The sequence below is a fragment of the Pavona decussata genome, unplaced genomic scaffold (assembly GCF_977016875.1).
Source record: "Pavona decussata unplaced genomic scaffold, jaPavDecu1.1 SCAFFOLD_102, whole genome shotgun sequence".
In the NCBI taxonomy this organism is placed as follows: domain Eukaryota; kingdom Metazoa; phylum Cnidaria; class Anthozoa; order Scleractinia; family Agariciidae; genus Pavona; species Pavona decussata.
Window position 1 is genome coordinate 8,722,843 of NW_028145517.1, and position 14,191 is coordinate 8,737,033.

The following is a 14,191-nucleotide window of genomic DNA, read 5'->3' on the forward strand; positions in this document are numbered from 1 at the left end:
CTGCTCACTTTATGTTCATGGCTGCTCATTTACCGGGTATAATTCGGTGCACCTATCACTACTCAGGCAATTATGTAAATTAATTAAAGATATAGCAATTTTTATCTTCTAACAACTTACCTTAATTCTCAGCCCTAAAGCGTTACGTTTTCAGAATATTAGCTTCCCGGACTCCACTGAAAGAGTCAATAATCATTGTGGCAAACGCTGTAAATGCGAAAGGTCTCGCAGCGAATACTCCACTTATGAATAACCCATTATCCAGTTTGTTTTTAGTAAACGCATAGAGATTTAGAAAACCAGTACAACGAGAGAAGAAACTCCCGTTTTTCAGTGTTCCCGCTTTTTCCATTCCCCGCTCCCCGTTTCCTAGTCCCTATTCCTACAATTCACATTCCCCTTTGCACTGTAGAGATTACCAAGTTGGCGCCCAAATCCTTAAATCGCATAGAAAAAATGAACAGACAAATTGTGGTAAATTTTAGCTTCGCTGGTTCAAGGGGAAATTTTTTGGGTATTAAATTTGGGTTTATTCGCACTTGCATGTTCAAATTTGCAGCACGAAGCCGAATTCGCGAAGGATTAGCCCAATTTGAATTACAAAACTGACGTATGTCTTTTGGTGTGACAGTGTCACGGATTTTATTTTCTTCCTTATGCGAAACTGATACTGCCGTCTGCCTATTTTCGTCAGTACTGAAATGAGTCGCGATTGAACCATGCTCTTCTAGAAACTTATATGATAATTTGTTGGTTTTCTTGATTTTGTTATTTAAATTTCGGAGCAAGCATGCATGACATGCGATTGACAAACCTGGCAACGAAACCCACATGAATTTAACCCACTGAGTAAGTGTATGTGATGAAGGGAATTAATTTAATTTTTCTTTTTTGATATGACTGTCCTCGCAACATAAATTTTAAAGGATGTAGAACACCGATGGCAAGTTTAATTTCTGCCAATGACCAAATATGGTGAAACAATATATCATTTTCGTGATCACTCTTTCGCGTAAAGCAACGACGAAACGTGACCAAAAAGAATTTTTAAAAAGCTTTTATTATATTGTGAAATAGCGCTCATGGCGAGTAAAATGCATGTGATCCAGAGATGTTGCTGAAATGTGACAAACGGTTCCTGTGATGCTGTCACGAATAAAAATATCGATGATGTTTCCTTGTCGAACTTTGCGCGGGCAGTGCGGTTGTTATGGTAATCAAAGTTATTTCCCAGCATGCAGCGCATTCCTCCTCCTTTTCAACCACTTCAGAAATGGAGTGACTGTGTGGTGTAACGAAAGTTACTCTACTCATACACAAAACACATAATTCCTCTAAAAGAACTCCCATTCCATATACGCAGATCATTTAATATCGCCGTACTCTATCCAAGGAGTGTTCTTCGTCGATATAGATTGAAAGTTGAACGGTTGAATTTAACGTCTTCTATCCGACACACCCGCTCAACGATCCAACGCCATATTGATTGCATTTTACAACTGCAGTCACTGAACCGAAAGCAACACAGAATTCTCCGACCAAAACCTCACTGGCACGCGCTCATTTTGGAGGTTTACGAAGAGGAACAATGTCAAGATAGCAGTATTCTCTTGAGGATTTAATTTGCTTTGGAGTTTGGAAGAAAGTTCGTGAATATTTGGAGCGGTTGCTTTAAAGCTTTTGGCGTGGTTAACCGACTAGCTGCTTCAAGAAACAACAAACATTTCTTGGGGAGAAAATTTTAGAGACGTCTACGATGAGTTCCCGGACTGTAAAACATTTTAAGAGTGACAAGGATCTAATCATTCACGACAAAACTGGAAGGGTAATTTATTTGTATTATTTTACAAGTTCTTAGCTAGAGCGTACCTCCCGTGAGCTTTCGTGTACACAAGCCTGTATGTTGCAGATGACAATAGCTAAGACACTTTTGCATCTCGTAACCGTGTGGTGTTTTATTTGCAGATTTTGATTTCTTGGAATCGCTTTGCAAGGACGCTGAAAGAAGCCTTCGAACTCTACTGGGAAACTAAACAGGTATGAGCGCGGGAGTGCAACTGTTTCGTCATTAGATGATTTTACGATTGAACTGTGGTAGTTTTGTGGCGCAAATTTACCACCTTGGTGCTCCTTTTTGAGCGTACATGACTGCTTGGTTATAGCGTGTACATTTTGTTTTTTGAATGTCGTGTTCGCAAACATAGAAATTGATTTCATGGTGTACATTTCATTGATTTCAATCCAATTCGCTCGTTGGTATTTGTGGTTATTTTAGTAGTTCTTTCTTGTGTTAATGATGCGTAAAATTTATTCAAGCTTTTCTTGAATAATTGATAACTTGTGGCGTTTCTAATTCTATCCGCTCCCAGCACTTAAAATCCAGTATTTTGCCCCATTGGTGACATTAAGAAGATATTTAGCGAGCATAGTTTTTGCTGCACGCTCCTGGAAAATCTTTTGTTTGCGCAATGCGCGGTTGCGTGCAGAGCAGGGGAGGTGGAGGAGTCATATTGATTTGCATTTAGCCTGAGGCCTTTAGAAAGTAAACAAGGGCTTTTTTATTTTAATCGACCTCTGAGTTTGGATAAATATTTTGTTCAAAGTACTTAGAGTCTTTTCAAGTGGTGTATTTCTTATTTTGCATGGTTTTCTGAAGCTAGAATACCATGTTTTTGAAACGTGCTTTGAAGAAACAAGTTCAAAGGTCACGCTATATCATTCTCTTGTTTCGTCCTGACTTGGCTGATTATGAACTTTTTTATGTTTTTTTTTTTTCTGAAATTAAGTGATCAAATTGCAGTGTTAATCCTCCCTTTGCAGATAATTGTCAGAATTTCAAACGTGAGTATTCTTTTCCCCGAAACGTCCTCATCAAACAGGATGGGTTTGTGAGTTGAACCTGCTCACGTCCGGTTGGGATTTTATTTTCTTGGGGCCTAGCAAAATAAATATTTGACTCAAAGAAGTGGTCTGGGGAATGTCATACTTTTTGCAGCATTTCCCCAAAAGTACTCTTGAATTAAATTAAAAAAATGGTTGTAAATTACCATCAATATAACTATAATTTTATGACATGCTTGCTTAATGCTAAAGATACATCTTATTCCAGCAAGTTTTGTCCAGACCTTTAGATTCTTTTACATCTTGTTCCCCTCCCCCCACCCCTCATTAAACACCGTATTGCATTTGAATACCTTATGCTCAGAGCTACCAGTTTTCCAAGCAACCATGTTCCCTTCAGCAGTTGTCTTATTGACCTTTGCTGATTGTTGATGAATCAGTCCTCAATCAAACACTTTATGAGGGGGGTGAATAGGTCTACGGATCGACGGATTTGGTAAATATTTTAGCCCGGATTCTGGATTCAGAGCGAAATTTTAACGGATCTGCGGATCCTATGATCACAGCGGATCGCGGTTTTATCCAGTTTTGGGGAGCGAATTTTGGATTTTGGTTGTTAGGAAGTTCAAGTTTGCTCTTTTTTCTCGTATCTGCAAGATTTTGTTTCGATACAGACGTTGGTTACATAAATATTTCAGGGGCACCCAACGACAATTTTCTCTCAGTTCCTTTGAAACGTTATTTTAGGCGATCTGGAGTGGCTTTAAACCTCTATAGGTTCATTTTAGGCAGCGCTATAATATTTTTATCTGTTCGGTCATTCTAGGGGAACTTGAGTCTTTTCGAAATTAGTAGGGCATATTTGTTCATTTCCAGAAAACCTCAAGTCTTATTTCCTTTCCGAAAATCTTAGCTGACCTATTTTCGGTACCCGAAACAACATTTTATCAATCCGAAAACACTAGGCCTTAAATTTCCCATATCACGAAAGTTCGTGGTGAAAATTCCCTTTAGAAAATTGTAGGGGATTAAGGGCGTTCCGATCAGATAATTTACCGAAACGATCCGTTGGGTGCCCCTGATATTTCGGTGATAGTCATCCTCAACGCTAAAACACGCAAGGTAACTCCAACAACTGAAGTCGCTTTGTACATCGCGTATCATCTAACGCGGCAAACGATTTGCGGATTCGGATTTAGTTGATTTTTTGAGCGGATCGGCGGATTTACATACCCCTATTCACCCCCCTCCTTTATATAGTACCTTTCACAAGTAGCCCTCTTTTGTAAGTTTCCACCTTTCTTTGCCTTGAAGGATGTTGCTTACACTGGTATTTTAATAGTGATAGTGCATAAGCAACAAGATTAAGAACATTTTGAAAGTTTATTGCCAACATTTTTTTTTCTTTTTAATAGGCTGAAGTAACATCTTGGTTTGAGGAACTGCCAAGAAAGATCAAGAAAGTTCCATTCAAAGAAACAGTGATTGCTGCTATCCCCTTCCTATGTTATCTTATAGTTTATTCAAATTACTCTCTTTTTCGAACAATGCTTGGACTTGGAAAAGTGACAAAACCTAATCACACGTTCCTACCATGGATGGAAATATTAGTGTTTCACTGTTTTCCTCATCAAATGCTGGCAAAGTTTGCCCATCCTATACTTGACTGTATTGCTGCCATGCCATACTTATTTCATTTTGCTCTTCCATTCTTATTCATATTCTTCAAAGTGGTCAGCAATCGCAACATCCGTGGAGTGTTCCCATTTCTTTGGTGTGCTGGCTGGGTGAATCTAGTCGCAACAGTAATTCAGTTCCTGTTTCCTACAGCACCACCATGGTATGTTGACTCTGTTGTGTTTAGTCCAAAAGGAGAATTTTTGAAGGCTGCTGCTAATGAAGCTGGGTTTCACAGACTAGATGCAGTTCTTGGAGTACCGTTCTTTCATGGCATTTATGCTGCGTCACCGTTACCATTTGGAGCATTTCCTTCACTTCACGTTGCTTGGCCTGCTGTAATACTTGTTAGTGGACCTTGGATAAATGAGAAGTTTGCCATGTTTCATGTTGCGTGGATCACATGGGCTGCTCTCTATTCAAATCACCATTATGGAGTTGATGCAGTTGGAGGAATATTTTTGGTCTTCCTGGTTAATTTTATGATGCGCAAAGTATGGTGTCCATTTCCTCTGGAAAATGGCAAGAAACCTTCTTGCCATCTGTGTAGAAGAATGTCACCTCCTTTGTTGCAGGTTTAGCAGTGTAGAACTTTCAAAATTATCTGAACTTAAATTTAAAACAGTACTGGTTGAATTAAAAAACAGATGCTTAAATAGAGGGAAAATGTTTTGTGTTGTCAATATTCGTGCTCATATAAAAAAACTCAGCTTGTCAATTCAGTTATGCTTCTTGTTTCACTTTGGTTTGCATAATTTTACAACCTGATAAATAGAATTATAATGGAGAGATTATAGAAGTCTAGTTTATTGAAAAGTAAAAACATTAGGAAATAATTTTTAGAAAGTATAACCTACTTGCATTCAATGCATTTTTGATAGTTGATGACTAAAAAATAAAATAGCTTTTTCAAATTATATTGTTTTGGAATTCAATGCACTTACATTCGTTCATGCAACATTGATATAGGTAGCACATTGAATTTTTGTGGGAATTTATCAAAAGTATTGTATTATAATGCATTAAAAGTAAACTAGATTTTGATTTCATTTTTGTAATGAAACGTAAAATCTTACAAATGTTTTGTACTTAATACTCTTTTCCTTTCTAAAAGATTACATATTTTAAGGAGATGGTCATTCATAGCATAGTAAGCTGGCTATATTAATGATGGATTGTATACTGGCAATATATGTTGATTATAAATTTGGGTTTATCTCTATAAAAAATATCGGATTAAATACCATTTTTCAAGTAATCAAGAAAGTTTATAACAATTCCTTGTAATTCAGTTTGAGGTTTATTGGTTTAAAATGCTTCAGTTCACACTTTTAAAATGATGTCGGAGTTCTCATTTCCTTGTTTGGGTTTAGTGTTGCCTTGATGTCTAAAGCAAGGCATTGGACAAGTCATAGAGTTAATTTACTTTAATTATTCTAATAACCAAATACAATAGAACGTTATCTGTTGAAGTTTCTGTTGTTACAAAATTAGTCAGTTCACTGTTCTCAGAGACAACCCAGTGACAAATATATCTATAGAAAAAAATCCACTTAATTTTAAACAGTGGCCAGGAGTGATTTTGTAACAACAGCTTGGTGTGTGAAGGTTGTAAAAAATATTGGTCATTGAACACAAACACTTTTGATATTGGGAATGTTTTCAATAAAAACCTCGCTGGATTGTTTTTATACTTTTTTATTCATTTCTGTTTGGTAGATGGGATGGAAGGGAGGGTGAGGGAGTCTTGCACCAACCAAGAATTCAGCTTTACATGTACATTTATTTGGATTCCTGTGGTATAAAAGGGGCAAGATTACCTTTTTGTGGTGTCACTTTGAATGGCCAGAAAACGTTAAAATAATGATCCAGTTTTGTTAACGATTACCCCACCAGAGCAAAGAAACTAGTCTTAATTTTTTTGGCTGTGGTTGCGACGGTACATAGTGAAATTGAGTTCAACTCTCTTTCTCACAAGCAGAGGTGCTTTTTGACCGTCCCAGAGAAATGCCTGTTCAGTGGGCAGTCGTGGGTGATATTATGACTTTACTTAAAACCACCAAAGAAAAAGAGATCATTGATAAGTGGAGCGCAGCTCCAGGAATTTTTGATAGGGTGGGGGATCCCAACTCCTCAGAAACACTTCTGACACTTTTGCGGCAAATCACTTGTCCACCACACCTCCGAGTTCCCTCCCCCACTCGCGGTTACACGTTATAATCAATTTAACGTCAGTTTCCTAGCCCCTCAATTATACCGTGTATATGAATTCTACTCGTAAAGGATGCACCCTTTGAACATCCTCTTGTGCTTCGTAACAAAGGTTGCACAGATGTCGTCAGTATCAGTGTTAAGGCCATGGTGCAAGTACATGAGTGCAAGTCCTGACTGAACCGCTCTTCCACATCCTGTTTCTGAGATATGACGTAATTCTTCGCAAGCCGGAGAATGAGCGCTCAGGTTCGGCAGAACTAACAGGAAGTGTACACCAAATTATGAGTAAAACTCGTATGTTCGGATATTTGTCCTTGTCAGCATATTTCACCGGCACTCGATAAGATTTCCGGGTAGTGGTAAATTTGGTGTACGCTGTTTCCAAAAGTATTGCCATTCCTTTAACTCAGAGAGAAGTGTGCACGGTGTAGGTAAGTCCTGTTTCTGTGAACGCTGGTCGGGCAATACTACTTTGCGAGCAGAGGCGAGCAGATCACTAGAGGGTACCCCCCCCCCCCCAAAAAAAAAAAAAAAAACTACATTTTTGAATATACCTGGAATTTAGTAACTACTGGAATTAATTAACTACTATGGGGAACACTTCAAAACATCTTACGAAATTGTGAAACAATTGAGAAGTTAATTTTTTCTGGAGTATTTTATTTTAGCTTATTTTTCAACAGGAGCCATAATCAAGCAACGTGACCAGTGATTGCTTTTGGCGCGAACTGGCTGTTGGAAAAGCATTTTTTTTGTCACAAGGACTTTTTTCTGTAGCTGAGTTAAAAAGAAACTCAATCTCTTAGAAATCGATAAGTATTTTCAGTTAGTGTTTTAGGAAATCGATAATCTTTACAAGTGAATTACTTGGAATGTTACTTAGATCGAGAGTAACTCGTTAGCGTAGAGCGAAAGTTTCGATCGTTATTGCGCTATGAACGAAAGCTGTTTAAATACAGACAGACATTTTAAAATATTTTCCAAGAACGCTCAAGTCCTCGCGGAGTCGTCACGGAAGATTTATTGACATTTCAAAGCAGACCAAAATTCCATTTTATCGTATCTTGTAGTAAGCAGTGCACGCCGAAAGCCAAGCAGAGAGCAGATTCAGCTTTTATCTGCAACTTGACGTGCACCAAAACTTGACGCCGGCGGACCACAACGCGACATCTAAATTTTTTTACATTTACCATATTACAAGCATTCCCTCTCTACAAGGCTTATATGCTCGGATTCGGTCAGGTTCGTGAAGGTTCTTAATGTTTCAGCTCACGGACCCCACTCTTAAAAACATTAAGACTTGGGGCTGTGGCTAATGTGGCGGGCAAACTGTTCCACTGCTTTATAGTTGGCGTGGCTATTTCTAAAGTGTCTCGTAAGTGGTATAAGTTCTTTAGAAAGATCAACTTCAACTAGGTTATTTACAATTTTGTATAACATAATTAATCTTTGGTCTAAATTGCTGGCCTTGGAGTAATTCCAGCGCGGCTGTTGACGTTCATAGAAAAAATAATGCTACTTTTACACTATATAATGCGGTAAATAGGCTTGGTGACAAATTCATTAGTGTAGTAATACGGTTCCGTTTGAGCTTGTAACTGAACCGTCAGTTTTAATCCTACTGAATAAAAACATTGGTCTAACGTTTCAGATTTTTTGATTCAATTAAGACATTTCATTTTATTCAGGAGGCATTTTATCGCTAGAAGCTTCTTCATTAGACATTGCTTTTCGTCAAGCTAATAGAAAGGAAGCTGCTTTAGCTCGGTAAGCTACAGCTCCAGCGGGCAAAAATGACAGTTTTAAGGTGGCTTCATCAGTCGCCAGTCCGTGTTTGGTCGTATGACAAAAACATGACTGAGGTATAGCGACATTACAATTCGCCAAAATTCCTTTCACCGGTCGGTGAGGGGGGGGGGAACAAATTCGTCGGGAAAATCTTCAGTTATGTTTTTCTTCCTAACGAATAAGATTAAGCTGAGCATATCGCCCACGATGGAAAAAATTAGTTTCCGCGAGCCTTGCACTTTAGAGGCAGTCATTTGACAACTTGCGTCTTTCTCAACCGTAGAACATGGAACAACAGCACATTCCTACGAGATTTTTTATGCCAAGATATAAAGATTTACCCTTTGACTCCGGATACACGTGGACATCGTAGATAGAACGTAAGCAATTTAACTGTTGCGAAAACTACCTTGATTAATTACTTCCCTGTTCGTCATAATGACAATAAATTGTATTTTCTTTTTTCGTTCATTCGGAAATGTGAGCGACTAAAGGAGACCTATCGCCGCCAATGCTTTCCCGGACCTGCACAACTTGGTTCAAAGAAGTTTTTTAGAAAATGACAATGACTTGATAACACTTGAATCACTGTTATTCTTTCCGGCACTGTTTCTGTTAAGGACGAAGCATTTTTCTTCAAGTTTCAACTCCCTAACAAGAGGTAACGCCCATTCAATGTCGCTTTTATCATTTCGAACCAGAACTTCGAATGTGCTCTACTTGGATTATATAGCAGTCTACATGGCTTACATTGAATAATTTCAAAATGAGAAGCTCTGCTTGTACAATATTTCTTGTGCTTTGTCTCCTTCACACAATTTCTAAGCATCTTTTGACTGCTCACGAAGCAGGAAACACATTTCACTGGAGTGGATGCAGTTACGTAACAAGATACTGCAATTCATGCATCGCAGACGAACTTGATGGAACACAACATAGTTCACTGGTTGTGGTCGATTGTTCCGCGAAAAATCTGACAGAATTCCCAACAGATTTGCCAAAAACGACTGGAAAACTGGTGCTCAGTCGTAACATGATTCCAAGTTTAAATCCTGAAGAAATGAGAAGGATTCTATATCTTAAAGAGCTGTTGATCGATGAAAATAACATTTCTTTTATTAGCGAACGAACTTTTCTAAACAACGTGATGATGGAATCACTGGATTTGGGAGGCAACCAACTGGTTGATGTTATTCCAGGAATATTTCCAGGACTAGAAAACTTATTGAAATTATTTATCAATCGAAATCGGATTTCCAGAATAAAGAATGGCACTTTCAAGCGTTTAATTTTGTTAAATACGCTTGATTTGAGTGAGAATGGAATATTTGTAATTGAAAAAGGAGCATTTAGTGGGCTGAAACATTTAACATATCTTGGTTTGGCCAAAAATAAGCTGCGCAAAGTCTTCGATTTTAATTTCAGGAAACTTGCATCTCTACAAACATTGGAACTTGAATTTAACATGATCAACGAAGTTGAAGACGAATCTTTCTCTGATTTAATACACTTGAAAAGTCTTTCTATGCATCATAACAACTTAACGGCTGCTCCAAAAGGTTTAAATATCCTAGGAGCATTAGTATTCCTTGACCTAAGCAACAACCTCGTTGAGTTCATACCTATGGAAACGTTTGTACACTTAAAATCCTTGGAATTCTTAAACCTGAGCTTTTCAGATATTCGAGTGTTTCATGGTTCACTCCTAAAGAAAATTTTGCCCAATCTGAGACTTGTCGTTCATCATAATCCTCTGGATTGCACTTGTGATTTGCGATGGCTCAAAGAATGGTTTGATAACATTCCTCATCTAAACATTACATTGCATGACCGGTCTCAAGTGACTTGTGAACATCCCAAGACATTATATGGAAAAACCCTTAAGAGTCTCAAAATCACTGATATGAATTGCTCTTGTGAATATTGTCAGAAGTCTTCGATGTGTGCTTCTAGCGGAAAAAGGTGCAACTGCAATATCGAATGGGCGGGGTTATCATGTTCCGACACCTGTCAATCTAATGTCACAACCAGCGACTTCTCATCTGAATTTATGTGTAGTTCGTCGCAAGGGAAGTGTTTTTGTTCCAACATGTCTAAGGTTTGTGCCAATAATGCTTTGCTCGCGTACCAAAACCACAGTTTGCCTGATTGTGTTTGTAAACCAGGCTATCACGGCGACGGTTTTCTCAACTGCACGGATGTTGACGAGTGCGCAAGCGCACATAATCTATGCCACAAGTACGCTGACTGTATCAACACCAGGGGCTCGTTTCGATGCTCTTGTCGTGCTGGTTATGAGAAAGATGGGGTGTTATGTCATTCAATCAAACATCATAGGATTGTTGCTATAGCTACCACCGTAGTTTCTGTTTTGATGTTTATTGTTCTGGTCATCACGCTGGTGTTTTGTGTAGTTCCTAAAAGGCGACAACGAGCCAAGGAAGGGAGCAGATCGTCTCGATCTGGCGGGAAGAAAAAGAAAAAACAGTCCACCAGGAGATATGTGGACCTGTGTAAAATCCGAGAACTTAGCTTCACCAACACTGTTTTCAGACAAGGTATCTTGCTAAATCCTGGTTCTAACTCGCGTAATAAGCCAAGGACTAGCACAAGAATAAGTACAAGCGCAAAGAGGTATTTGCTAGCGCACAGCTGCTGACTAATCAGCTTGTTCTTATTTTACGCATGCTCGCACTAGAGAAATACGCTGCACAAGCCGACTGCAGAGATAATCACAAACATAACAAAAAGGATATCTGTGTTTGTGATTATCTCTCGCCATATGTTTGTGTTTGGCTTCAGTAATCAGACACAGCTTTGCTTGCAACTTCTACATTGCATCGATTGGCCACCACGGAAATAGCTGCGAGTAAGATTACTGCAACATTTTAGACGCTGTAACTTTGTTAGACGCCGTAATGCACAATGTTGCACACTGCCTAACTTTTTTGGAGAAGGGAAGACTCGTTTTGCACAAATCGTGATTTGAACTTCAGTAACAACTGTTTGTAATACTAGAAGAAAAATGTGTTAACTGAAGAGTGAAAAATATAATCTGCGCATGTTTATCAGGCACAATTCGTTTCTGAAACTGAATCCGATTTCAAATCAGAGGTAAGTAGCGGTCAGTCCCAATTTCAAAATAACCCGGGATAGATTTGGTATTCAGGAACACAATTTTCTTCCTTGTTCATTCATGCTTTGAAAGTCATAATAAATTAACTATGAACTAGATTTCCACTGCGAAAATCCACAGTCAACCAGAAAGGTGACGAGGAGGGAAAGAGTTGTGCTGAAGTCTCCGAACAAAATGGGATTAAACTACGGGAAAAGTAACTAAGAAGATTTTTCGTGTTGGCTACAACAAGATGGGTAGAGGACGTTCAATGACTTTCAGTTAACAATTTGACCTTTTATTTGTCAGAGCTCGAGTCATCTACCCGCGTGGACGACTGGGAAATTCCACGAGAAAAGCTGCGCTTGATCAGAGCCATTGGACAAGGAGCGTTTGGCGTGGTAATGGAAGGAGTGCTTGATACAGGTAACGACACAGTTGTTCGTGTTAGTGGCGGGGATTGGTAGGGAATGAACAAGAAAATAATTTTAATTCAAGCAAGAGTGTTTTAGAGGCCGTTTCTTTGAAGATGATGAAGTTGTTTAGAACACTGCGAGTGCTTTGCACTTGAAACACTTTTTCATCCCCATATCTCATATATTTCGTGACCATTTTATGAATGTAGATTCAATAGTGCTCTTGCTACATGGCTGTTTAGTTAGTGACAGCAGTTTGTATATGGAGATGACCATTCATGAAAACCACACTGCGGTAAATACGTTGAACAGGTTGCCAGGCCATGTGTATATTAAATAGTGGGATGTGGAGCTTTTCTCTCACATGCAGCCAAAAAAAACACACCGGCAAAATCGTCTTTTTTTGTCCCGTTCAGATTATAGCTGCTTTAAGGCAAAAGTACTTCATTCAGTTCATTGCAACTCTTTTTTGTGTCTCAGACGAAGGAACGTTCAGGGTGGCCGTGAAGACTTTAAAACCAAACGCTGATCGTTTCGATTACAACGACTTGATTACCGAACTGTCAATCATGAAGCAGGCGGGAAGCCATCCTAACATCGTGAGTCTCCTGGGCGCATGCTCCATAGATGGGCCGCTGTACCTCGTGATGGAGTTCGTTTCTGGCGGGAATCTGTTAGCTTTTCTCAGAAGAAACAAATGTCACAACCCACACTACATCAACATGTCATCCTCTCTGAATGAACGACAGCTTTTAAAAATCGCGGAGGATGTGGCAAACGGAATGAATTACCTAACTAACTTGAACCTGGTACACAGAGATTTGGCCGCCAGAAATGTGCTACTTACAGCAGAAAAAGGGGCAAAAGTGACAGATTTTGGTCTCGCACGCGACGTACACTCGGAAGGTGTTTACACCAAGACAACAACAGCCGGCAGATTACCCGTGAAATGGATGGCCCCCGAGTCCATACGATTTCATGTTTATACCACCAAGTCTGACGTATGGTCCTTTGGAGTGCTGTTATGGGAAATTATCACGATTGGCGAATGTCCATACCCGGGTATCCCCGCGCGATTATTAGCGGGAAAGCTTATGATTGGTTATCGCATGAAGAAGCCAACACAGTGTTCAGATGAGCTGTATGAAGTCATGAAAGCTTGCTGGCAGCTCGATACGGAAGCGAGACCAACTTTTGCTGAACTGGCAAACATTTTACGCGGATTTTTAGCTCGAACAGGGCAAGGATACGTAAACTTGGCAGGAACATTTCCCGATCTAAATCAGGTTCAAACAACGGTTGCTGAAATGCATGATTTCAGAAACGAAGAAAGCATGGCAACTATGGTAACCGAACCGAAAGTGATCCAGGACACGGATTTTACATCGCAGAATGAAGACGTTTTTCAACAACATTTCATTACAAAATTGTGACACTAGTAACGAACACACTGATGTAGGCTATCGTACATGTGCGACAATTACTAAAGTAACTTCAACTTCAGCTACTTTAGAGGCAGCTGTATGTTAATTTAAACAATACTATACATATTATTATAAATAGACTATTTTCTCTCACCGGTTTAAGTTTTGGTTATATTCAGTTGCTGTTTATCTCGTGATTATCAGGATAACGTATCGGTCTGATAAGGGCAAATTACAAGCTAACGATTCATGGAAACAGCGTATAAAAATACACACACTATAAATAATTCGAGGACTTTTCTCGTAAAAAATTACAAATGGCAGCGTATCGCACGGTATCAAAGACCAGTAGGCAACCAGCATCAGTCTCAAAGATATACCAGGATAAAGCGCGCTACTGATACAAGGTGTGTTGAAGACTACCAGCCATTAAAAAAAAAACCCCTTTAGTTTTTCAAACACCCCTCTAGAGTACAACTAAATATATCTGCTCTTACATTTAAGAGCCAGCTACTGAGTACTGCACCATTCTGTAACTATTCTAACACAACATAAAAACTCGACAGGATGTGCAGTGTAATGATCAATTTTTAACCAAATTAAAAAAAAAAAAAAGTAATCATAATACGTAAATAAAAAAATAAATTCTCTCCTATATAAAGACCCCCCTCCCCCCCCCCCCCCCCCCCGTGAGCCCTTCCCAAAAATATACTCCT

At 39.0% G+C, this 14,191-nt stretch overlaps 2 protein-coding genes across 2 annotated transcripts; both read left to right on the forward strand.

Annotated features, from left to right (window-relative positions):
* Positions 1-1,177: 1,177 nt before the first annotated feature.
* On the forward strand, positions 1,178-6,209 carry LOC146472121 (uncharacterized). The gene is made up of 3 exons (XM_085120708.1): positions 1,178-1,825; positions 1,966-2,037; positions 4,257-6,209. Exons 1-3 carry the CDS (start codon positions 1,757-1,759, stop codon positions 5,097-5,099), a joined length of 984 nt encoding a protein of 327 aa, XP_084976834.1. The 5' UTR covers positions 1,178-1,756; the 3' UTR covers positions 5,100-6,209.
* A 2,261-nt stretch (positions 6,210-8,470) lies between these two features.
* On the forward strand, positions 8,471-14,068 carry LOC146472122 (uncharacterized). The gene is made up of 3 exons (XM_085120891.1): positions 8,471-11,078; positions 11,945-12,061; positions 12,532-14,068. The coding sequence occupies exons 1-3, from the start codon at positions 9,287-9,289 to the stop codon at positions 13,482-13,484; spliced, it is 2,862 nt and encodes a 953-aa protein (XP_084977017.1). The 5' UTR covers positions 8,471-9,286; the 3' UTR covers positions 13,485-14,068.
* Positions 14,069-14,191: the final 123 nt, after the last annotated feature.

Bases quoted from the DNA above. Each gene is read 5' to 3' on its own strand.
- LOC146472121 (XM_085120708.1), top strand. From the start codon at position 1,757: ATGAGTTCCCGGACTGTAAAACATTTTAAGAGTGACAAGGATCTAATC. The intron at 1,826-1,965 runs GTAATTTATTTG...TTTTATTTGCAG, and splicing joins TTCACGACAAAACTGGAAGG to ATTTTGATTTCTTGGAATCG. The intron at 2,038-4,256 runs GTATGAGCGCGG...TCTTTTTAATAG, and splicing joins TCTACTGGGAAACTAAACAG to GCTGAAGTAACATCTTGGTT.
- LOC146472122 (XM_085120891.1), top strand. From the start codon at position 9,287: ATGAGAAGCTCTGCTTGTACAATATTTCTTGTGCTTTGTCTCCTTCAC. The intron at 11,079-11,944 runs GTATCTTGCTAA...TTTATTTGTCAG, and splicing joins CAACACTGTTTTCAGACAAG to AGCTCGAGTCATCTACCCGC. The intron at 12,062-12,531 runs GTAACGACACAG...TTTGTGTCTCAG, and splicing joins GGAAGGAGTGCTTGATACAG to ACGAAGGAACGTTCAGGGTG.